The 26,318-nt window shown below is 37.1% G+C and overlaps 1 protein-coding gene across 5 annotated transcripts in view; it reads left to right on the top strand.

The window, feature by feature from the left end:
• The window catches only part of RBMS1 (RNA binding motif single stranded interacting protein 1), a 141,652-nt gene that overhangs the window by 110,213 nt on the left and 5,121 nt on the right, over positions 1-26,318 (top strand). For 3 of the 5 annotated variants that reach the window (XM_014880859.2, XM_088168147.1, XM_088168149.1), the window contains exons 5-11: positions 7,677-7,834; positions 10,846-10,925; positions 19,080-19,195; positions 20,073-20,122; positions 20,217-20,310; positions 23,551-23,601; positions 25,697-25,807. In XM_014880859.2, the coding sequence (XP_014736345.1) occupies positions 7,677-7,834; positions 10,846-10,925; positions 19,080-19,195; positions 20,073-20,122; positions 20,217-20,310; positions 23,551-23,601; positions 25,697-25,807 (660 nt within the window). The remainder of the gene's footprint in view (positions 1-7,676; positions 7,835-10,845; positions 10,926-19,079; positions 19,196-20,072; positions 20,123-20,216; positions 20,311-23,550; positions 23,602-25,696; positions 25,808-26,318) is intronic. The other 2 variants (XM_014880860.2, XM_088168148.1) reach the window with 1 other exon arrangement.

Genomic DNA, 26,318 nt, shown 5'->3' on the forward strand with positions numbered 1-26,318 from the left:
GTTTCAAATGGAAAGTTGACTAATTCTTACTTTCTGGATGTAAACTGATGTGTAATTATACAAGGTAAAAAAGAGCTACTAAATAAGAATGGTTAATAAAAACCACAGTTCTTCTCATCTTTCTGTCTAGCAAACTTAAGACAGGAAGAGAATCATTGTGTTTGCAGCCCAGATAAGGTCAGCAAGAGAATATCTATATTATACTGACAGCAATGTAGAGCTGCACAAGCCAACTGGAATACCAGTGTGGCTCTGCCAGCTCAGACTTCATTGGGTGTTAACTCCTTCCTGGCATGGCAGGGACATTTGTACAACCAGATTGTCCATCTCTTGGTAGGGTGGCAGATTTCTGAGATAATAGTGAAAGGATTATATCTACTAAAACTATTCTACATAAGGAATTACCACTTTTTGCAAAGAGCTTGCAATGTACTTTAGGCATCACAAGAAGGATTAATGGACGTTCTCACAATTGAACTTCAGCCATGTGTTTAAAATTAGTGTAGTGTCCTGTCTTTAAAATGATTTAGGCCATCCAAGTCCAACACAGCTGTGATGGACTCAATGACCCTGATTCTCCACACTTTGTTGTTGAAGACCTTGTCTACTCTTGTCTCTTCAATTCTCTCTCTCCTCATGAGATTTGTGATTCTTCTGTATGTACAACTTCACTATAAGATAGTCAAGATAATTTTTAACTTACACGGTTGATATTCATTATTTTCCAGTTTGTGTTTTCCTGGGTTTTTTTCCCCTATGGAAGCATAAAGTTACCTTTAGAAAACATGCACTACTTACAATAGAGCCATGAAAGTAGTCTTATGGACATGGAAGATTTCTGTGGTCAGTGAGACTTGTTAATTTGAGCCAAGGAATGCTGTTCTATGTACTAATGTGCATTTTTGTGGGAAGACTCACTGTTTATCCATTTGAAGATTTCCCTAGAGTTGCACATTTTTAGGACACAGGACTTCAGATTCATAATGTTACAATTTCCTCCTCCTTAAAGTCTTTGCTTCCGCTGACACAATGAAGTGTGGTCCTGCTTATTTGTATTAGCTCTCACATTAACAAATCACTAAATACTTTCAAATATTTTAAGCTTGTGCAAAAAATTAGGGCCATCTTAACCATTGTTTCTTATTTGAATTGTGTCAGAATAACAAGGTGCTAACAATGTAAAGGATCCTCTCCCATCACATACTGACTTCCATCATTCTTTAGACATAATCTGTGTTTTCTGGAGTGGTCTACAGGCTCTCAAAGCATCAGACCAAATTCTGAAACGTGTAGGGGTGGGTTTTAGCTTATGATGAATATGAGCCCGTTGTCTGAGTTCATGTTGATCCTCTGGAGTACAGAGATGGCCTGAATTTGCAATCTTTGTATTTTTCACTCATGGTTACAAAGGCAAAACGGTGATATATTCTCCATGTGCAGGTAGCTTTATCTTTCTTTCTTAAGTTTTTAAACTTAAAACTTACTCTAGGTGACTTTTTTCCCCAAATGTATTTGGAAAAGTTGAATTGTCACATCATATGAAGTGTGAACCTGGAGAGGGAAAAGCTGCTTAGCTGCTTGTCTTCATCTCTGTAACAGAAATCAAGGTTTTTCCACAGCTAATAAGCATAATGTGTTGAAGGCAGCTCTTCCTTTATGTTGCTGATGAAGAATATGGTTTTAAATGAGCAAAAATGAGAAACAGCTAACTTTTTTAGGTTCAGTAATGTATTGCTTATAGTACTTGTCTTCACTGTGACAACCTTCTGGAGAATTAAATCAGTTTTCATTCCTACAGAGCAAAGTAAGAAAAATAGTTTAGGTTACCATGGTAGCTAGTGCACTTAATCTGACTGGAGAAGGTAGGCATGTTGCAATTTTTCTTATTCTGCATCTGGGCTTTTGAATGCCAAAGAACAGATGACAGGCAAACTGGAATTATCTCAAGCAGATTTCTACAGCAGTTTTTAGCAACTGTCTTGAAAAGTTTTCTTTTTACCTAGTTTGTACTACTTTTTGTAGGTAATAGTATTAAATCTTACTGTAATAGATTTGTAATAAAGATAATAAATTTTTCTCCTTGTATTTGTAAAAGTTCTTAAAAATCATTATAAATTTCAAGGTAACTCAAATTTTACTTACCTGAGAGCCATATGACTATCACTTCAGGAATTGCAAGTGCACTAAATAGACAGTTAATAACCACTTGCCTTGGATAAGGAGCTTCATCCCACAAAAGTCTTATCTCAGTTGCTAGGTAGTGCTGTGGGTTGTTCTGACAAGGGTCTGGTGCCTTCTTATGAGCTGTGGTGGGCTCATTCAGAGCTCCCAGGGAGCACCTGCATGCCCTTCTGGCAAAGGGAAAGCAAAATCACTGAGAAATAAAGAAGGAATGTATTCATGAGGTGATAGTCAGATTGATCACAATGCTTATTGTAGTTAAATTCCTCTTCTTAATACAGATGTGCCTGTAAATAAATTCAAATGTTTAGTTTATTAATCATATGCAGTTCTGGAGAACAAGTGAAGATTATGATAGTGATTTCTCCCTGAATTGTGTTGCTAACAGTCTGTGGTCAGACAGTATTAAAACTGTGGCTAAACCAGACATATTTCAGTGAGACACTGGCCAATTGTACATTTTGAAGTAGTATCTATATGAAGGCAGACAAGCATTTAATCCCTCCCCTATCAGGCAGAGGATCTTCCATGCTGTGAGCAGTGCCTAGTCACATGTTTGTGAATGGCTATCTGTTCACCCTGACCTTACACACAGCAACAGAAAACAGATGTCTGTGCCTTTTGCCAAGTTTCTTGCTCACAATTTAGGAACAATTCCGCACGCACAGGGAGGTTTTTGTTAATTTCTTTCAGATGATGGTAGAGCACTTCACGTTCTGCAGGAATCCTAATCACCTCTTTCTGCAGAAATAAATATTAAGAGTTGATCATTCCCATCACTTTTATAGGAAATGCTGTGTCTTGTAAGAGCTCTCTGGGAAAAAGCAGCATGTTACTCTGCAAGAGCTGTGCTCTGCATCTTTATGTTGTTACATTCTGGTAGAGCACTTCTGGAGACACAGCTGAAGGTGTTTGGTGAGAAAAGACTGATACAAACTTGATGACTTGCATTGCTAAAAACAAGACTTACTAACTTCCTCAGTAATATGGATACTTACAGTAGCCCACAAATTCTCTGACGTTGCCCATAATCTGAAAACGCTGAGAAATTTTAGCATCTTTCAGGCTCTGCTGAGGGTTCTGTTAACTAAGGAGAACCCTGCATGAGATATGAAGACACTCAAATTAAACAGATTTCCTAAATTATACAGAATTTAAAAAAAATAATTCTGTTCAGTAGTTTATATGTTAATGGAAGCTTGTTGCCCAAAATTAGGGAACTTCCCACTGACTTTAATAAATATTTTTGATAATTTCCAAAAAACAGTGTAAATAATTTCAAGAGATTTAAGGTATATAAAGGGAAAGAGGCTTATAAAATGTTATGGATTTTAAGCAGAGGAGCACCTACCTTTAAATCCTATAAATGATTAGAGTGTATAGGCAAGGTTTGGGCTGAGTTACATTGCAAGGTATTTTTGCTAGTTTCACTTTTTTTTTTCTTGATTCTAGAAGAGGAATTAAAAACTCAGGTACAAAGGAATTATTTTTCTCTTCTGAGACAGAATAGTAATAATCCTGTGAATTAAGCTAAGGTGAGACAGGTTTTGGTAAGGAAGAAAGGCACAGAACTTAAAGTATTAAACTCCTGCTTGCCAGAGAGAGGGATGACAAATCATTTGTCTTTCTCCTAACTTTCTGAATTTTAACTGCTAGCCTTGTAACCATTTTCCATGACAAAATCTTGTATAAAGACGAACATCTGTTTGTACAGTGCCTTTTGTGTAAGGTAGCACAGAGATGGAAGGAGGATCCTAGCTGTGTCTGCTCTTTGGAAGTCAGCTTGGAAATCCAGTGTGTTCTAAGGGGAAGGAACTAACTTGCTGTTTATGATCTCCCAAAACATACCCAGATAGCTGTTTGAAGGTTTAATAGCCTTGTGGACATGACAGAAACTGCAAAGTGAAATAAGTTATTCACGGGAAGAGAGGAGGTGTTTTGCACATTAATGGGTATAAGTCTGCCACTGTCAAACCATATAAAATTCCAAATACACTCTAGAAAAAGGTCAGTCTTGCCTTGCATCTATGCCAACAGTAATAGGGGTTGCAAATGAGTCCTTTTGTGAATTAATGGCAGTCTCTTTCTTTTCTTGAAAAGTGAAAAAGTGGATTAAATTGATCTGTCCTGACCTAGTTGGACTTGGTGATCTTTATGGATCCCTTCCGACTTAGATATTCTGTGATTCTGTGATTTATTCTTATAGCTGAACTGGGTTTGCACCTGTAGTGCAGATACCACTTCAATGCACTGTGGAATGTGTTTGTTGGCATTTCAACTATTTTGCTGGAAGAATTACAGATGGAAGAAATATCAAGTTGTTTCCAGGATTTCAGTGAGACATCCTCATCTGTTGGCAGCTTTTTTTCTTTTCATTTCCCTCCTATGCCTGCCATCTTTAGCAGTGTGTAGAAGTATCTTCAAACTCCCCTTTGTCTGCTGTGGTCTGTGTGTTCCATCAAAGGATCAAATCAGAAGTAACTGACTCCCTGGGAATATTCAGGCTGTACTGGATTGATGTGGAGAAAGGGTCAGGAAAGAAGTCCTTTCCAGTCAGCCATTCAGCATGTACCTGACCAAACCCCAGTAATTAATAATGCAAAATACAGATTGTTTCATGGGTCACAAGTAAAATTTTTCAATCACAAAATGCTTTCTGTTCAGAGAATTTCCTTAGAACAGTTTCTTCAGATGCATTTCTTTTTTCTCTTTTTTTCCCAAGAGCTTTGTAATGTGGGTTAGTGTTGAAGTTGCTAATATTCTTCCAAAGTGGAGCACTGCCTTCCCCAACAATAGTGTTACATGATTTTGTGGCAGGAAGTTTTCTCTGGTCGGTGGGTAAGTACAAGCATCTGATGCCCAGCATGGGCAGTGAATGGCAGCAGGTCCTTGTGCCCCTTTTGGCAGGGAAAGTTCATGGTCTCATCCTGAATACAGTGCCAGGATAATGTGGGAATCTGGTAATTCCCACAGAATTACAGGACCCCAAGAGAGCAACAAGAGAAGGGGAGTGTGCTCTACCCACTTACCTGAACAGGTTTCTCTGAATTTCTGCACTTGACTGAATTTCTTTCTCTGTTGGGTGATTCTAAATGTAATATTTTGTTTGGATTTTTTGTTTGGTTTGCTTTGGTTTTCACTACTGTGAACAAAATGGGGCCATTTTTATCTTTTCAAATGTTAGAATTTTTCTATGAGAATACTTTAATACTTTCTGTTATTCTAGAATAAAAACATTAGGAAATTAAATAAAAATATGCAAAGAATCTGGCTTTCCAGCTGATACACTGTTTTAGATTATTTAAGGAAGTTTTAGGATATTTGCCTGCAATATATTTTACAGCTTTATTATAAGAAGTAAAAAACCCAAAACTTTTCCTTTGAAATACTATTTGGAATTCCAGAAAATCTTGCTATGGCTACAAGTGCAATTTTGGGATGCCAATGCCTTAAACCTCCTTTAAACCACCTCCTTTTGCTAATAGAACTCATTAAAGAAGGAAGTTAAGCCTACATATCTCAAGGTGCAAAACAAAGTTGCTTAATATTACCTAAGCAACAAACCAGTTCTAACACTGTGAAAGCTGTTCTTCATCTCACATTCCTGCCTGAGGAAATTTGAGCTGAATGTCAAGATATAACTACTGTAATGCTGCCCAGCAATTAATATTAATATTGATACCTGCTCTGGCCTCGCAGTGAATCCGTTTTCTTGTCTTCTCTTTCTGTTGATTTTTCTAATATGAAAAAGAATTCAGATACCCTGTGTATGATAATCTGAACCCCAAACTTGTCTGTGTACTGTACAGATTGAGTATTATTTGGGAAGGGGGGTGTCTCCACTAGGTAACAAAAGAAAAATCGTACAGGATAATCAAATGTCATTTGTAATGGACCATAAAAGAGACAATGAGGGCAACACTTGGGAGCTGGAAAAGGTTGTTTTGTAAGGTATGTGTGATTTTGGTATGGCTAGGAATTGCAGTCATATCAGTGGCAGAGTCATGCACATCAGGAGGATGTAATGGAAGAACACTTCCCTTTTATAGGTCTTTTATTCAAATTTCTTTAAAAACCTTTTTGGAAGACTTCAAAACATTAACTCTTTTGAACTGAATGTGAGGCTTGGAGTAAAAATGCAAATAAGTAAAGGTTTTTGGACCTAGAATTTGCTTCCCCATTTTAAATTTTCAATAGTTTTTGGAACATGATAATTTCTTTCTGTGTCTAAAAGGACAATGAGCAGGAACTGATGCATAGGGAGTTCCACCTGCAAATGAAGATGAACTTGTTTACTGTGCAGTGACAGGGCACTGGAACAGATTGCCCAGATAAACTGTGGAGTGTCCCTCACTGGAGATATCCAAGAACTGTCTGAATACAATCCTGTGCAATGTGATCTAGGATGACCTGCCATGGTCCTTTCCAACCTTACCCATTCTGTAATTCTATGAAAATTGTATATGTATATCAGTAAAATTGATTTCAGATCGTATCACTGCTGATGCTAGAAAAATTCTACTGATTGTTGGCATCCTGCACGGACATTAGTTTATACCAGGGTAACAGTGATGACACTGAAGTTTTGCACAACTTTAAGGACCATGTCACATCAATCTGTGTAGATTAAGAATATGCTTCAGTACAGAGCATGGCCAGTGATCACCAGCATGAAAGAGATGCTCCCTTGCCACAGCTGGGAAATCCATAGAGAAACAGGGGATATCACCAATTTCAACAAGAAGGTTTCTTAGAGGTGTCATTTTGTGGCACGCACATAGATAACACAAAGTAGCGAGTAGCCTAAGATCAGGGGAATGGCAAAGATGTGGCTGCATTTGTCTCCTCCCTAATTGCTCATCTGACTGCCCTCTTCTCTCATTTTGTCTGTTTCTAGAGAAAGTTTTTGGAAGACTTTTGTATTGTCTGAGTGCATAACGTAGAAGTTTGATGAAAAGTCAAAAATGTTCATGTGTGGAAGGAGATGACAGTACACTACTCACTTCTGTATCATGCTGTTCTTTTGGTATTATTATGGCAATGTACATACTCTTAAATCAGTTTCCTCATTTTTCCTCATATTGTTTTCCAATTGTCATCCCAGTCTTTTCTTTATTTACATCTGGCTTTCTTCGTGCTTTCCACCATTCTTGCATTTCTTGTCTGCTTGTTTCTTTCCTTTATCTCATTTTTACTTCCTTTGTCTTTCAGAAAAATTTGAAACATGGAGTTTTAACATGGACTATAAACTGGTCAATTATTCACCTTTATCTCTACTTAAAAATGTCAGTGTCAGCAGTAATAGGAGAAGGGGAACTTTCTCAGGAATGCTGCAGGCTATGACAGAAGATGGAGGTCACTAATACTAGGAAAGAACAGCATTTACAAAGGGCCTGAGAAGTAAAATCTGCACCAGGAGTCACATGTAATTGTTTGTTTTAAATTCAGAGTGTCAGTGGCAACAACAATAACAGTTGGTTTTAATTCTCTTTCAGCAACAAGAACAAGACCCGACTAACTTATACATTTCCAATCTGCCTCTTTCAATGGATGAGCAGGAGCTTGAGAACATGCTGAAGCCCTTTGGGCAGGTTATCTCCACGAGGATACTGCGGGACTCGAGTGGGACAAGCCGTGGTGTTGGCTTTGCAAGGTACTTCAGTGGTGTCAGCCATGCTGGCAGCCTCTTTGCTTTGCTTTGATTGAAAATGCAAGAATAGATGGAAAAGGCAGAAATGTGTCTCATCTTGCTGAGATGGCGAAATCTGAATTTATTGCTCTTACTGGACAATTATCTGGAATAAGAATTCATTCTAAACCGTTTCCTTCTCTTTTCTGTACTTCTCCTTTCTCCTCTATCCCTGAAGCAGGAAGCAAGAATTACATGATGTTTCAAAGAAACTTCTCTTGTAACTTCTCTGGCTTGTGAAGTTGGAATCCCAACAGACCAGAGAGAAGAACCTTCTTCCCCACCCCCACACCTTTTTTTTTGTTTTTCTTCATTAATTCCTTGGAGAAAATGAACTCATCATTGCCCTTTGAACATCAGCCCTTTGAATTTTCAGGCTCATTAACATGATGTCAACTGGGAAAGAAAATATTTTTATTCACTTACAGCAGACCTCATCTTAAAATGTTTGTGTGCTAAGTCAAATATCTCACTCAAATTAACAAGAACAAGTATTTTCCATAAACTAGTAGATACCTCCCAAATATTCTGTCCATATGAGTCTACTTTTTCTCTAGTTAATGTGGTTATTTTTTTCTGGGATCTCCTCATCAAAAACTCTTCTCTGTGCCATTTTTATTTATCTAAGTCTTGCTTTAAACCTAGTTTAACAATCAAAATTTAGAGGCTTTAAATTGAAAGTTTCTATTAACAAAAATAAGAATTGGAATTCTCAAAATATGTTGTAAAATCTCTGCAAAATCAAATTTCAGTTACTCAGATGTTGAGCCAGTATTACAATAGCTCTGTATTTGAATAAATAGCAGAGTCTAAAATTAGTGCACAGAAAAGGACTGAACAAATTTATCTCCTGATGATGCAAAAATTTTTAGGGATTGGTTTTCCTGTGAGTTGGCTGGAGAGTATTTCATAGAACCGTAATTTTTATTTTTCTTTTTTTTAAAATCTCTTCCCCCTGCAGTCTCCTGACCCCTAACTTTATATGCTTGCCAAGCTGTCCAGTTTCAAGAAGGTATAACAAAGGAACAAAATTAGAAAAAATAGAACCATTTTCATTATTTGAGAGTGGAAAACCACCAAAGTTCGGGCTTTGCTAAAATTTCTTCCTGTCCCCTTTAAAAAAAAATCAAGAAGTGTTTGTAATATTTTTGGGGTAAAATTAACTGGGCATTTAAATTTCATTAATATACATGTATTTTATATGTAGCTTTCACTTTTTTGGTACTATGAAGGCTAGAATCCACTAACACCCACTCTAAAATTCAGTAGGCATTTTGGATTAATTCAGTCTCTTCTCCCTAAACTTGTTTACCACCTCTACCTTGGTAAATGTTATAGTAGGAAATATGGTAGGATATATTTTTTCTAATATAGCTGGAAGTGTTCTAGAATCATATGCAAAAGTCAAAAAGACTTGTGTGTATCCAAAACTTCACTTGTATTGAAGACATTAAAGTAGAATAGTTTTAAAGTTGTTTCTCTATTATGCATTTTGTGTTTTTTATATACATGAGTGAAGTTATTTTGTTTATAAATGTTTATTTATATACGTAAGTTATACAGTAAGTATTGCTTCTATATCTAATTAGAACTTTTTTTCTTCTACAAAATGAACATTTCTCTTGTATTGGAAGATTCTTGGATAAATATTAATTAAAGTTAAAATTTTCTAAGAAACCTGTAGACATTGAATAAATATTTTAATTTCTTGCCTTTGGGAAACTTTTATTAGGTTAATAGGGAGTAGTGTATTTTGTCAAGTCCAGACTTGAGTCTAAAAAGTCTCTGAAACTAAATTATATTGTTTGTTTCATGTGAAACAAAAAAAAAATTAGATTTCTTTGATGCAGATCCAATAATCCAGAACTTCTGAAAATTCTCTAAGAACAATCTTTGGAATCATTAGGAAAACCTCTTGTTCTGGCTTTTTGGTTGTATTGGTTGTTATCTATGCTTATATTCTGTCAGCCTGTGCAGAAAGGATATCAGAATTAAAAAGATGCCAATACTTAGTAATTTTTAAGTCCTGGTTGTTTGCTGCTGAGGTCATTGGCCTAATTTGTGGATATGTATTGCAGAACTTAATGAACAAATGAAAAGAAACTTTCTGTTCAACATTAACCAAACACCATCTTGCAGGCAGCTGTAAAATCCGTTCTTCTTTTAAGATATATTTTGTTGTAATTGCACATCTCAGTCGTTGGCTGTGACTGAGTCTGAGCTGACAGCTGGGGCTGGCACATCCACACTGCAGGTGAGGCTGCAGCCACAGCCTCCAGAGCCTCTCCCAGGCCAGCAGGAGCTCTCCAGCTGTCTGCCCAGTCTGTTAAGTCTAGATCTGACAGCCTAAGTGCACAAACCTGTTGAAGATTTTGGATACATTCTCAGTAGCCATCACAGCTATGCTGGTATTGGCTCCTGTTTTGAACTTGGAAACATTAAGAGCCAGGTGCATCATTTAGTGGAGATGATGTTATAAGCTGAAAGCTGCCAAGTCATTTTGGGTCATGCAGTCAGGCAGGTTTATATTTGAGTTTATTACCCTTAAACTGTGCAGACAGTTCTGAATCCTCTCTTAAGAGTGGCATTAACCTTTGCTGCATGTAGCATGTACACTAAGGATTCAGTTATGAGTGATAGTGAGTCAGTCCTTCTGCTTCTTTCAAGGCAAGAGAGGTTCTTCAGGCAGCTTGGACAGCTGCAATATAATTTCTGAGTAAGAGTATTATTTTCAGTTTGGCATTGACTTTGGACTCAGTGCATAAAATATTAATTGAGTTTGGCTTTACCTTTCTGAAGTTACATGTTCTTAGAAAACATCTCCGTTGTTCACACATAGAAAAGCAAGCCACAGTGAAGAGGGAAAAAGCAAGAAATATGATTTGAGAAAAAGCAAGAAATTTGCTTTAAAAAATCACAAACATGGGAATCTGGTTGAGTGTTTAATTTATGTAAATTATTCATTATTTTCTTAGGATGGAGTCAACAGAAAAATGTGAAGCAGTGATTGCTCATTTTAATGGAAAATTCATAAAGACACCAGCAGGAGTTTCTGGTATGTTGCATATATTTCTTACAAGATGTATGAATGGGTTACTGCTTACATGGTGGAAGCCTGTTACACTGATTGTTGTATCTGGCTTCTCATTTAGAGGCAGGCTTATTAAAATTAAACTGTGTCTTCTTGGATGGCATGCTTGCTTGCTTGCTTGGAACACTGTATATTGCTTTTCTGTTGTAAACCTTTTCTAGGAATTTAGTAGTGTTCTCTCCTAGCAGAGAAACAAACAGCTAAGATGCCAGCTATGTACAAATTTACATCCCACGTAATTCCAGTTGAAGTGAGGAAACAAATATCTGTATCAGAACAGAATTTGGCTGATTGTCCATGGACAGGGCTTTTTTCAGAGGGAAAAATGGGCTGTTTTTGTCATCTGTTGATTTTTTGGAAGTATTTTAAAAAAATATTTGCTTAGAAAAAAATGGAATCTGCAGCAATGCCTTACATGATCATTCACTAGGGAGCTGCAGCTCTCAAGTCAGTGTAGGTTTTAAAGTCCTTCAGGAAAATGGAAGGAGGTCAGCACAGAATGCTGCTTCTAGAAATATTGTGCAAGGGAAAATTCAGAGAAGGCTTAGTACAATTTTGTTGTCACACCAAGTTCCTCATCCGTTTGTCTGCTTTGTCAGCATTGTTTCTAAGAGACAAAATGTATATTTCATGAATACTGAAAAATGAGGAGAGGAAATTCAATGCTGCTGAGTAAAACAGAAAGTAAAGAAGACAATAAAGAAGGAAAGAAAACATGCGTGACATTCCAGGCAGCTTTCAGTAGGCATTTTATTGAGAATCCCAAGTGGGAATTCTACAAATTGCAGTGTTGATGTGGTTGCTGAAGCCGCCTTTATCCCACTGGTGAAATGTTCTGTGCAGCCAGACCCTGTCACTGAGGAGGAGGAAAGTAGCCCTGGGCAGGCAGACAAGAATGTGGCTTGTTTAATAAAACTCCAAACAGGCCCCATCCCTGAAAGATTGCTCCAGTTTGAGGCAGTCTGTGCTGCTGTAAGGATGGAAAACGCTTCAGAGCACAGGAAACCACTCCCTTCGGCAAAACTAATCTAATGCAGTATTTTAACTTCCCTAGCCTTGCACAGGGATTAATTGCTGATACTATTATTTGTTTAAAACTTTGTTACAAAGTTTTGGTAAATTTAAGTACATTGTTGCATTTGTTACTTTAGCTATATTTGTTGCATTTAGTAAAAATGTTACAGCTTGTCTATGTAATGACACTAAAGAACTGTAACAGAATCTCCTATTAGTACTTTTTAGTTTGTTAATTTTTATTTTCACTTGCATTCTCCTGTTCACAATGAATGAGCCATCAAGCATCTCATTGCTAATCATGCTCTGTCTCCAGTGGGTCCTTGCTGAAGCTGCATCCTTACAAGATGAGATTCAACTAGGTTGAAATAAAAAGTTGCTGCATTGAATTGTAAGAATTATGTTTTTAAAGACCCTCAATTTTTTTGTATAGGGTACAGCATCAGCTCTGTTTCCATGCTGGTGCTGTGAAGTTTCATTGCTCCTTGCAAAGGTTTTTATGGAGTTCAAATTCTTCCCAGAGTTCCATACCATATAGCAAGCACCTGCCCAATAATGCAGTCTTATTAGAGAATTCATCTTATGCATAATAGTATACTGCAGTCTGCCAGAAAATGGGGCAGAGTCATGAGGCAACTGTGATTTTGGACTACCTGCACAGGAGAAAACTGGACGGTAGTAGGAATGCTCTTGAACAAGCAAAGATTAGGAAACTGTTTTGAAATAGATTAGTGACCATTGGGATTATAAAAGATCAAGTTTAGACAGATGCAAAACAAAATCATAAAACCAAATCTATGTTTAAATTAAAACATTGTGTCCTAGAAACTTGGCTAAAATCAGCAAAGGGAGCTGGCTCTAAAAACACTGTTATCAGGATGAAGAGGGCAGGAGAGATGGGCCTGTAATGAAATAGGTGTGAGAGGAAGAACATTTGTTCAACAAAAACATGCTTTCATAATGCAGCTTTGTTATTTTAACTAAGTTTGGGCTTTAATGGAAGAATGGGTTAAACAGTTATAGAAAGCATAAGTGAAACCTCCTCTGGAGTATGAGAAGACACAATGAAAAAAGCCTCTAAGAATCTGGGAAGGCCAAGGATTAACACAGGGTGGTCACAGAAGTGTCAGCTCCAGAGTTAGGTGAGTGACTGGGCATTGATGATGCTGAGCAAGCTAAACCCAGCTATAACTGGCTATTCAGGCTTTATTTGGCTTAATAAAATATATATTCAGTATTTAATGTGTACTTGTTTATCTTCAATAAAAAAAAAGAAAGGTTAGCTCAGAGAGCAATTTGAAATTCACTGCAAGTTGGTATAATCCTGAAACTCCTAGAAGTGATGTATTAGTTTCACCATTTATAGTTGGGCTTTGTCCTTTTTTTATGTGTTATTGTATTAGTTGGTTGTGCTTTATGATCTATGGCTTCCTCTCCATTTTGTCAACGAAAACCAAACTCAGAACTTTAATTTTTGTAATTATCTTCTCAACTGTGATATGTAACTATTATATGATTGCTATAATTTTAAAGTAACTTTTGCATTTAGTTTCACTCTCCTCCTTGTTTTCAGTGAGGAATGTAATATTTAAGGCTTTTCTATTCCTCTGTGAAATGTATGCATCATGATGTGAATTGAAGGAAACAGACCAGACTGGTGTAAAGAGCCAGGAGCCAGCAGATGAGCAGTGAGAGCAGAGCAGCAGCACACTTACCCTTCCTCCTCTAAAGATGATACTCAGTGTTCACTGGCTTTTAGTCTTTTGTTGGATCCATAGTGATTGTACAAATTATCTTCCGGGCTAAATCTAGAAAGACATCTCCTCCCAGTCATAGTAGCATGTAGCTGTGTGGTGATACATGAGAATAGTTAAATAAATAATTACCTAAGGCTATAGGAGTTAAAAAGTTACTGTAGGTTTATGCCTGTTCTATAGGCTTTATGGATTATTTATTATTTCTTTTACTGAAAGAGAACTTAGGTGATTTGGGTTTAGTGGGTGTAAGGTAGAGAGCATTTTTGCTGAGCAGCCCATGCCATTTTTACTTTACTTTACAGCCAGGAATGGCTGGCTATGGTGATGATTAAAAAATCAAAAATTATCCATGACCCACCCCTCTCTTCCCACTTAGGATAAAGCTATTGGTCGCTCAGATTCACTTTTAGGGAGAAAATTGAGTGTGGAAAAGCCCTGCTCCTGCCTGTGTTCCTGACTAGACTAGGAAGAGGTCCACCAGCAATAATACACACTACAGTTTCAGATGGCCTTGGACATCTTTGTAGTGTGGGGAGGAGTGAAAATGGAGCCCTGAAGTAGCTCTGTCTCCTGTCAGTCATATTCGAGTGTTTTCAAGTTTCTTACCTTTATCCAGAACTGAAGATCTCTAGTGAATTCAAGCTGCTTGACCATAAATTCAATTTTTCATTCAATTATCTTTCACAGATCCTTTAGAAAAAACATATGAACCACAGCCTGAAAATCACTGCTACAGGGTATCAAGGGCTGACACTGCTGATGTTACTCCTGGCTGTCACACTGAAGGCAGAGGAACAAAAATTTCATTCCTTTGATCAAGACTCTGAGATGAGCTCAGCTGGTCAGAGCAGGGTGCTGGGGCACCAGTGTTGTAGGTTTGGTCCCTGTATGGGCCATGCAATTAAGATTTGGACTTGGAAGGGACCCACGAGGATCATCAACTCTGAATATTTTGTGAAATCTGTGTATTGGAGGCTTTTACTGCTCTAACTCCCATAATTTGCAATTGCTGCTTAGTTTTAAGAAGCAACATAGGAATAGGAGAGAAAAAGGCTTCTTAAAATTGCTCGAAATATCCTTCTGTGACAAATTATTAAACCTTGTATAAATTATAAAAGCAATGTAATCCTGAGCATTATGTTTAAGTGAAGACTAGGATGGTGGAGAGTATAATATCTAATTTCTCTTTAAACATATAAAGCTACCCTGATCTTGGGTTGCACAATTTCTTTTTTAGTTCCCACAGCCTTTGGCAAAAGTTTCTAGCTGTACAGGCTTGCTCTATCATTAAAGTGATGATTTAATGTCAGAATTCATTAAGTCCTATATGCTTTGCACTAGGAAATAAGCAATGAAAGTCTCTAAAAGATGCAGTCTAATTGAAAACTGACTAAAGGAATAGTATTTTTCAACTCTTTTGTTGTATTTTTCAGTAACTGAAAGTAGGGTTTATTGACAAGTTGATAAAAATAGCCCTGTAAAGTCAAGAGTGTAAACTCAAGGTCCAGCAAAGAATATCAGTTTTGTTCTTACATTTATACTATCACCTGGTACAAAAATTTTGGTAGACACTGAACAAAAACTGAATTCTAATGTACAGATGTGCACAAACTGTCTACAACAAGGAAGAATTTACTTCTGGACTAATATTGCATTCATCTCTCTCTTCTGTAAAAAGAAGAGGCCCTAGAGGAGGGTGATTCAGGGCAGGAAGAGATGGTCAGCACTTCCCACGCCCCAGTTTTAAAGCCCTGACCTGATGTTGCCGCCCAGGAAAGCTCATGGTTACAGATCCCCTCCATAGCTGCAGTTCAACAGGCAGGCACCTGCAGACCACTGGCAGTGTTGGTTTGCACTGGGTGTCAAGAGTGGGCATGTTAAACGTGGTGTCCTAGCTGCAAAAGCTGAACTCCACTGTAAGTTGTAGCCTTTTACATCCGGTACCTCCGAGCTGTGAATGCAACTCTGAATATTTGTACTCTTCCTTTGTCTTGCACATACAGACAAGCCACTGAATGATTAATGATCTGCTTCATCACTGGGCCTGCATAGTTCCCAGCAATTAAACAATAAAAATGACTCTCCCTTCCTTCCTGTACTACAGAAGATTGCTTAACTGGTCTGTAAGGCTTTTTAGAGCTTTTTGTTCAAATACGTATCATATGTGTGCTCTTATGTGAAAGAGAGAGAATATGTTGCATATTCATGAAGAGCATGAGAAAAGGTAAGCTGAAGAAGTAAGGTTCAGATTTAATTTTGAAGAGAGTCAGGTCTGTGTTCATTCTTTGGTGGGAGGGAGATCAGTAGGTCGAGATAAACCCAGGAAGGTTTATCTCCTTCTCATGACCCTCCCTCCGGTGCCCTTCAGTCATTGTGTTGTTGCAGGAATGAACATGGTACTGTTCAGGTCACGTGTATGGAGCAGCAGCCAAAAATTGCAGTTGGGCTTTTATTTGGAGCTGTCCCCACTGTCAACATTCAGCTCCTGAAGCAGAATCAGGAAAGGCAAATGCTGTACAGCCTGCTCACAGCAGCTGCTGGCATTAGGTAGATGGTCTGTGTGGGGCTTTTTAACGTGGGTTGGAGCGTTCACAGCATTTGGCATCTTTGGGTGCAGTGACGAGCAAGGGAAGGTGGAAGGTCGGGGAAACAAGGGTTCCCGTCCAGATCTGTGTTCAGTAAGATGGAGCACTGACTTCCAGTATATCACAAATTGATAGCTTTTTAAATGTTTGGGTTTCTTCATTGATGCATGTTTTGGATATTATGTATGCAGAATCTAGTACATGTGTATAATTCTTACTCCATTTTTTCTTCCTCTTTAAATTTGTCAGTGAATTTTTACAATGCAGCACAGAAGATGTTTAATCGTCTAAAATGTAGCTGTTTTGAGCTACTGACAAAGAAATCAGATTTATTTTTAAAATAGGCTTTTATGAACATTTAATTCAAACAGTTGGACAGGTTTACTCTGCTTTTTTTAAAAAAAAAATCTTTATGTTGAGATAGTGTTGGGAAATAATAGCACAAATAATGCTTCCAGGAAAGTTCTTTACAATTCATTGTAGGGATTTTTAATGAAAGCATAATGCAGCTTTAAATAAAGCATTTACTACCTGTGAGTGCTCTAATACTGAACGACAGACTAGAAACCTTTTTCTCATGTCTTTCTGTAGAGTTCTCATGCCAGAGAACCTGAATTTTGAAATGAAATTTTGATATCATCCAAAATTTTATAGTGCATATTTTGAAAGTCACATATGCTCCTCATAAAAGTAGAGTTTTTGAAATAATGTGTAAGTAATCAAAATATTCAACTTGGAGAAGAGCTTTTTTTCATTTAAGGCAGTTAACTTCAATATTTGGACCTCCTCTCTCAGTGTCCAATGGATTTTTGTTTTCCACACTGTGTAAAATCAATCAAAATAATTTCAGACCAGAACCTGACAAATTTATCCATATTGGCTAACATATTCTGAGATCACTTCCTGTTATTTCAACAGAACTGTATGTGGGGTAAAATTCTGTGTGCTATGACCAAGGTTATTTGATATAGCTTTTATAAAGCAACATCAAATCATCCATCGCCATATTGATATAGTATCTTCTTGCTCCAAATATGTTGAAACAGAAGTTGCTTCACATAATAGAAGAACCCCAAAGCAAAACTCAGTTTTGGGAATGCCAGAAATCCCTTCAGAAATGCAAGATTTTGAAGACAATCTTTTCCAGTTTGTCTCCTACTTTAGGGTTTCTGTTATTTCCTTGTTCACTTACTCCATCATCTGTAGATCTCCTGTATTTTTCCAGTGTCATTAGGCTAACCTTTTCCTGGTTTATTTTATGATTACAGGATTTTAATTACCATTCTCTGAAGTATAATACATTTTAAATTAATTTGGCTGTCATGTTTAATGTTATAGTCTGACACTCTGTATGACTGCCCACAGGTAGGAGAGGTCCAGGTCTCTGACCTATGTGGTCAGTGCTGGAGATGAGACAGGGAACCACACACCAATTCTGTCTCCCTTTTTTATAGAGAAGGCTGTCAAAAGATGTGTCATGCAGGAAGTGGATATTTTTCCAGTAGAACCAGACCTAGTGTTTTAGGTGTGACATCCAAAGCCAGGGATGACTGGGCCATTAATGCTTGTTTTGTGCCAAAGTTTTAAAAGTCAAGCTCTTTGTGAGGTTATACATCTCTGAGGTTTTCAATACCAATCATCTTTTGCAAATGCAGACAGGGTGAAGAGACATCAGCACTCACCATGATTATATTAATAGATTTTGTTGAAAATTTTTCTTGGGGTTGTTTTTTTTGCAGGTGGCCTTCCCACCCCATGTGTTTACTCTGCATTTGGAAACTTGTATGTTTTCAGGTCCAGCCATGTCTCCTGAAGATGTTTCCAAACAGAGAGTGATTGGAGGAGTGTCATAGTAAAGCTTAGACAGCTCATGTGTCAGGAATTATTGGCAGAGAAGCATTTACATCCAAGTCATAACAGTGCTTCCACCCTGTGATTAGGAGGGTGTGGTGTGATGCAGCAGAGCTGTGCTTCAGCCATAGGTACTTGGAAATGTGGAAGCTAAGAACAGGGAAAGAAAGAATACTACACAAACCTTTTCATTGCTTCAATTCTTCCATTAAAAATTGAACTCATGGTCAAGATTGTATTAGGAAAAATAATAATAACAATAAAAAATAATAAAGTATGGTGATGCCGTTTCGTGGCAGTATGCAGAAAACCCCAAAGGACAATCTTGAAAAATTTCTGGTTGCGTTAAGTGTTCTTTTTCAGAGAGAAAATAGGAATGGATAATTCTGGCATTTTCTTGGTGCAAGGTGTCAGGAGATAAAGCTGCTCACTCTCCCTTGCTAGCTGGAGTAGTGGGTGTACTGTGCCAGCTCTTCTGCCTGTTCTGGATGAGTAAAACACTTTTAAGTTTTGGGACATCACTGAAACCTCCAAGGGGTGGGGAGAATATGTCATAGACCTTTGGCCGGATTTTTCTCCACCCTCCTTAGATACACTTCCAAAGAGACAAAGCTGACAATTCAGATGGCAATTCTTGTTCAGCCCAGACCAAGAGATACATACTCAGGATATACAGACCATATTTCTTTCCAACAGGTTTTACAGCAGTAGCTTCAAATAAAATATATAAGGCATTCCAGGTGCTCTGTTTGTGTGGGGCAGCTGTCTTTGTGCTATGCTGAATGGTTGTTGATGCTGTAGTACGGCTCTTTAACTATCATATTTGGAATATAACTTAAAACCATACCTCATTTGGAGAGTTGAACACCTGTGTATGAGTACTTCAACTAATTTTTCTTCTTTCTTCTCAGTTCCTGCAGAACCTTTATTGTGCAAGTTTGCCGATGGAGGACAGAAGAAGAGACAGAATCAGAATAAATACATACAGAATGGAAGAGCATGGCACAGAGAAGGCGAGGTGAGACTTGTAAGTCCTCCCTTCAAGCTTTAGTGTGGGTGTGCAATAATGAATACTTAGGAAAATGATAGGCATTGAGACTTCTTGGCTTGGGTCTTTGGCATATTAAAAATGTGCAAGCAACTCTTACCTGACAGTTAGTGTCTCTATAAAAAAAAAAAACACTTTACTATGTCTTTCTTCTGAGGAGAAAAGGCAAAATGTGAAACACTGAGTCCTGTCTCATTAAAGGGAACAATAAAATCTCCTTCAACGTGGTCATAATATAAACTTCAGCTTTCTCATATTATTAAACTACCAGAAACATAACTGTGCTTACATGCAGTAAATAATCCTTTGATCTGTGTAACACGAAAATGCACATCACTTTCACAAGATTAAAATAGTATACCAGTGCCATGCAGCATTATTATTTTTAGTCAGTTGTTTTAATCTTTAATGTTCAAGATAATAGTTTCATAGACCTACTGTGGTTAGCAAGCCTAGACGCTTCATTTGTATAAGACAGGAAAATTCAAATGTGCCTTCTGAAAAACTGCACTCGCCATTCATTTTTATAGTTCATATATTGTAGGCAACACCCTAATGTAATCATCTGCATGTTCTGAATCTCAAACACACACATGTTCTTTTAGCCAGGTGTTTAGTAGATTTCATTTTCTTCCTCAAGATGGGAACATGGAAACTTGCATTCACAATTAGTATTGCTGATTCTCTTCACTGTATAATTACTTCTTTCAATTAACCTTTCCCTAAGTTTCGGTAATAAATTATTTCAATACACATTTTCCGTTAAATATGAGATAACTAAAGAAAGAATAAGAGAAATAATTTACAATTAAAATTAATTTTGTCAACTCTTTCTTTTCCACTATTTTTTTTAAAGGCTGGAATGACACTCACATATGATCCAACCACAGCTGCTTTACAAAATGGGTATGTTGAGTAATAGCACATTAAGAAAAAAAAATGTTTACGTTATGAAAAATTCACAGAACTAGCATTTAATATATGTTTCTGCATTTTCTAGATTTTATCCATCACCCTACAGTATTACAGCAAACAGAATGATCACTCAGACATCCATTACACCATATATTGCTTCTCCAGTTTCTACATACCAGGTTTGTATTTAGAACTCGGTAGCTGAAGTGGTTCATTGGAGCTTATGTTTATTTATCAATTGTTACATCTGGTTCTATGAGGTCTCCAATAATGCTTCATTTTAATGAAGTGGGCTCCTTGTGCTGTACAGCATGAAAGTGACAGCCTGAAAACCTGAGTGTGTGTTTCAGGAAGCACAGTGATTTAATGAGATCCTGGTGTCTTGCAAAACCAACTCTCCAACTTGTGCTGATGGCTGAGGGATTTGTAGCCACTTCTGCATTTCACGGGAGATTTTTCATTTTCTCTCAAATTCTTTTAATGTCACCAGTATATCTGAAGTAATTTTTCTTTATTTAAAGCCTTACTTGTGTAGTAAAATTCACTTTTAAAGATGTTTTTCCATGCATTTTGAGTTTTTCTCTGTGTTTTTTTCTCAGAAAGCCCAACAATAATATCTTATGTAGTTTTACTAAGAAGGGTACAGAAACATTCTTGACATTAGAGAAAGAAATTTGAAAAAAAGAACTCAGAGTTGAAATTACTCTAGCAGTCAAATCCATTGTTTTTAAATTAGGAGTAAAGCATTTATTAGCCTAGGACAGTATTTCTAAACCAAAGGTTACTTTATTTTGAACAATAAATTGTGGACATTTTTGGTCCAAAGGTTTCTGAAGAGGGATTTTGATAGGTGCCATCTTGAGTCCTCACAAGGGATATTGATATACAGTTTAACACATTGAGAAATTATATGGAACACTTTTAGCACTTTGATATAGATCTCTTAGGAATCCTCAATTTTAGGGCATCCTACAATTCAGTTTACAAACAACTTGCTTTAAATACAACCAGTATGGCAGTCTCAGATGTGTGCTCTGTAATTACTACTTGACACATGCCAATTATGCCAGTGTACGCTAAATGATGAGCTATTTTGGCATTTTACTATTTAACACATAGATGGAGTAAACAGCAGTGATTCAGGTCATAAATAACCCAAACTAATTAAATTTAGAGAATTCTTACCTCTATGTGTCAGGGGAAGGAGAAGAGGCTGTTTGCTTTCTAGTGAGAGAGACGTGCTGAGCTTTCTAATGTGCTGTGTGTGTGAATGAATGTGGAAGGGTAGGTAAAGGGGAGGTAGAAGGCTAACAAAGGCACTGTGGGCCATTTCATCAACTGTCTCTTGCAGAAATTTCCATGTAGCCTTCAATTCCAAGTGAGGAGGCTGAGGAAGAATTGTCTCGTTTTAGTCTGGAGTTCTAATGCTGTCTTGCATGAGCAAAGTGTTGTGTAGGAGTTAAAACAGTGTTCTCTGGTGTGAAGGGCAGCTGGATTATTTTTATATTAATTTCTGAGGTAACTTATGCAACACAATGTTTGCTCTCGGCAGACAGTGCTAGACTGTATTTTTCAGTGTAGTGAATCATTCTGCTTGGTACTGCATTACCTCAGAAATTACAGTAAGTTCTTACCCAAAAAAATATTTCAGTAAAATTAACTGCTAGTCTTTATTAAAATATAAATTATTTATCAATATAAGACTCTGATATTCAGAATCCAAGTAAAAATTGGCAGTTGGCATGGAAACATACTACTTAGCAATACAGTATTATTTTTTGGGCTTATTGAGATAGGCAGACCACAATCCATTATGTTTCCACAAATGTAGTTACCAGTATTTCAATATACATGGCATGGAGCTTAAATTATTGTGGATGGAGTTATTAATATCATTATGCTTGAAGTGACACAGTAATTGGAATTGAAAATTAAATTGAAGTGTTCTGTATTTGGGAGGAAGGAGGTTCTTGGCCAGAAGGGTTTTGCAATTTGAGTATTAGTCACATCTTCATTACTGATCCCTTCTCACTGAAACCTGCAGCTTTCTGTCTTTTACACAACAGGACCTATCACACAAGCAAAGTTTTTGTTTTGTTTTTTTTTTTCTTTGAGGCATGGTATAACCTGCTCCTAGATTTATTCTTATTCAGGTAAACAAATTTAATAAAGTTTTGGCTAGTGTTTGTTTCTGCAACCCCTGTATACCCAAATGACTGCCCTGAGCCAGTTACTATCATAGTGTGAGATTAGCCAAAGCTTTAGTCAGGCTGTACTGGTATTTTTGCCATTAAGATTTTGCCTGAGGAAAGGGAGTGTTCCAGTCTTTTCCATTCCATTTCTGAACTCCTGTTTGCTCTCTTCCTGACTGAAAAAGAAAAAAAAAAAACAATTCTGGTTTGAAAGTAAGTACCAAAAGGAGGCAAGAAGTATTTCCATCTTCCAGAAAATAGCTCACCTGGGCTTTTTTCAAGGCTATGTGCTTACCTGTCCTGTTCACAGGACTCTGGGAATGATGGTAGAGGTATTTAAAAGGCTTTAAATGTCCAGCAGCAGTGGTAAGCCTGCTGTGTGTGCCGTGCAGGTCAGATTCCTGTCTTACCCTGCACACCTACAGTGGGTGGGGAGGAAACATTTTTGTCCTTACCTTTAGTATTTCTTGCAGCACACTTTTTCCAAGAGCTGTTGCAACCAGCACTTTTTAAACCAGGATAACAGTATAACCTGTTAGTTTCCCTTTCTATAATTCACTTTGTCATGGAAAGTTAGGCGTTCTACTGCAATTGAGGTATTTGGGCGGTCACTGATTTTGGAGAGAAAATGTGGTTGTTGCAAGAGCAAGGACTCTCATCAGAACCTCCTCCTCTTCCTGTGCTTTGGGAATAACACCACAATGCCTCGAGAAGAACAGTTCTCCCAGATATTCTCCTTTTTCCTGGAACAAGATTATAGCAGAATTCCTGATTTTTTTTCAGTTGTGAAAATACAATAATTTATTTTATTCAGATCTCACTAGAAGACAAATGGTGCTATACCTCTTGAGATCCCAATTACTTTTCCACAAAGGAATTTCTGAGAAAGAAGGAGCTTCCTTTTTCAATGTAGCAGGAATGTGCCATTCATCTATTTTACTCCTTTCATTGTACTTGATAAAGTTTCTGAAACCTGCACTAAAACATTGTCTTTTGTTCTGAAAGGTTTATGTGGTATATGGTCTCCAAATCTTGTCTCTGATTTACAGGTTACAATTAATACATTTTTCATAGAAATCAATGTTGTTCCACAGAGGAACTAAATTGGGTTAAGAAGTCAATAAATAAGGGAGGAGGCATGTTAACATGATTTAAGTCATTACTTTATCTAAGCTGGAGTATTCCAAAATGCGTAAAATGAAAAATAAAATGCCCATTTTGTTCTAGGTTCAGAGTCCTTCTTGGATGCAGCCTCAACCATATATAATGCAGCACCCAGTAAGTTTTTATGCTTCTCCATTGTTGTGTTTATCTATTACATAAACACTTTACATACTTTAAACAACAGGAAGTATGTCAATTCCTGCCCAATTACTTCCATGGATCAAAATGAAAAGTGAAACAAAGGCAGTAAGCTGAACTGGGGCCTCATTTTATTAGGAAAAAAAAGAAGGCTACCTTCAGAGTATGAATGTGATGAGGACCATTAGGGAAAACTTCCAAGAGGAAACTTCGTAGTGTTGTTTTGGTTTTTGCTTTTGTTCTGTTTTATTTTATTTTTCTTTAAATGGAAAGCACTTTGCAAATACCAAATGTTTTACATACTGTCTAAGTTTCAGGAGCTGAAATTGGAGACCCAGTGTTTTAGAATAGGTCCACAATAGTTCAGACTGAATAATTTGTGAAAGACAGATGCATGTAGTGATATGAATGACATTATGGGCATTCTCTTGAGAAAACCTGCATAGCTTGTTCTGGCTTCACTGCTCATGAGTAATGCTGGTCTCCCTACACTTTTGGCTGTGGCATCTGTACCAGACTGTCAGGCATTCTAATCTCTGTTCTCCCATGATATTTTGCTCCTTGTCTATGTCATTTGCCGATTAAGTACCATTACATCTGAGACTTGTGGGGTTTCCTGAGATGAGCATTACTAATAATAACAGGCACTTTAATACATGCACTCACATAGTTAACAAACAGGTCTGTTTCCAGATATAGAAAGGATATTGTCTTGACTTTAATTAACCTCTCCATGCAGATTATAGAATGTAAATCTTCTTGGCAGAACATTTTCTTCTTGGGCATGCAGAGAAGATGATGTTGAACCAGAACACCCTCTCACACACTTAACTGTTGTTGTATTTGTGGTTTTTGATGTTAAATACACATATACAGAGCAGGTTTTAACTTCCTTCTCTATAAACACAGATTTTCATAAAACAACATCCTGCAAATAATGCTGTGAAAGACAAGAGTTGATAAATTATAATGGTATATGAGTTTAGGTATATTAGTCTCACAGGTACAGAAGATGAGATTTCACAGTTGAAAATAAAGACCTAGATTCTAGACTGAAGTTCAGTTTTGGCCTGTGCAGAAACGGGTGCTGTCTTGCTCATTTGCTTTTCAGAGAAGCCTGCAGTCTACAGACAGGAAATTCTTTCAGTGTTTGATGTGCCTGTGACTCATTTCATCTACACTGATCACATGGTTGTTTTTCCAAGTATATTCTATACTTTTTTTTTTTCCTTTTTAAGGATTAGTTATTGATTCAAAATACTTGCTTTCAGTACACTGTAATTATTTCTGTTAGTTTTGAGCCTCCATTAATTTTAATCAACACCTTCTGCAAGCATAAATCATACAAAGTATTTGGAAATGTGTTTTTGTGGAACATGATTGGTAAAATGAAATTTCTTGATAATCTTCCATTTCAGTTAACTCTGAAAACCTTATGAGCATGCCCTCCATATTTAGCAGTCTAAACTGTTTAGAAGTTTAGAGTATAATTTTTATGAACTTAACAAAATGGTACAGAAGCAATAGAAATGTCATCAAGAGCAGCTGGTATTTAGACAAAGAATCAGCATTGCTAAGTCTCTTCTGAAATGTGTGTGCAAATGAAAGCAGCCACTAAGTAGGGCAGCTGTCTTGTGTGTGATGGGAAATGCTCCTCCTCCAAAGCCACCATTCCTGAAGATGAGATAAAAGTTTCTTCCTGAAGCATGAAATTCCAAAGCTTAAGCTAAGTGAATCTGTACCAGGTAACATGTCCAAATTTTTGCTTTCAAGTCAGCATCTGGTTAAACTCATATTTTACAAAGCATTTTCAGCAGGTCCCTGAAGTGTATTGCACATCAGTTGAATATACAACAGGAAGTCAGAGCAGGTCTTCCACCTTGAGCAACTACAGATGCTCCAGTAAAATATTCAGAATGCCCCAGATCTGCTTTTTGAGTCAGTGCCTGGGATTAAGGAGAGTTCTTGTAGTACATTCCCTCAGATAGACAGTCCATATTTAGATTCTCAAATCAAAAATTAAATAAAATCTGAGTGCTACAGCCATTTCTTTGTTTCTGTGTTTTAACAGGGTGCTGTTCTGACTCCCTCCATGGACCACACCATGTCACTACAGCCTGCATCAATGATAAGCCCTCTGACACAGCAGATGAGTCATCTTTCATTAGGCAGTACTGGAACAGTATGTAGCAATTTGATACAAATAGAATTTAGCCAAGTAGAAAATACTGCGTGTAGCTCACAGTATCTCTGTGCAGCTTGCATGTGGGAAAAAGTAATCCTATAGGTCATCTTATGTCCAGTAAATTATTAGAAACTGTCTCCATTTTAAAATTACATGGAGCAGCTTTTATTAAGTCTATTAACTGATCAGAAACTGGAAAAGAATAAATAAAAATAGACCAAAACAAATGAAAGGAATCCACCAGGTAACTTCAGAGTTGCATCCAAAATATTAAAAATAGTTAGTTTTACTCTTTATACTCCTTTCTGCAACTCTAATTTCTTAAAGTGTGGAACAGAAATTAAATCAGAAGAGATTCAGACTTGCTTTTAAATTTCAAAACTCTTCTTTTCTGACCAGTTCGGGTTATAAAAAGAAAATGCGATGACTGGGGTTGACAGAGAAGGAAAAGTCCTTTACGTAGTCTTTGAAGTCTAAATTTGAATTTTCTCAAAATAGATACATAGCT

The sequence above is a fragment of the Sturnus vulgaris genome, chromosome 7 (assembly GCF_052056855.1).
Source record: "Sturnus vulgaris isolate bStuVul1 chromosome 7, bStuVul1.hap1, whole genome shotgun sequence".
Taxonomy (NCBI): Eukaryota; Metazoa; Chordata; class Aves; order Passeriformes; family Sturnidae; genus Sturnus; species Sturnus vulgaris.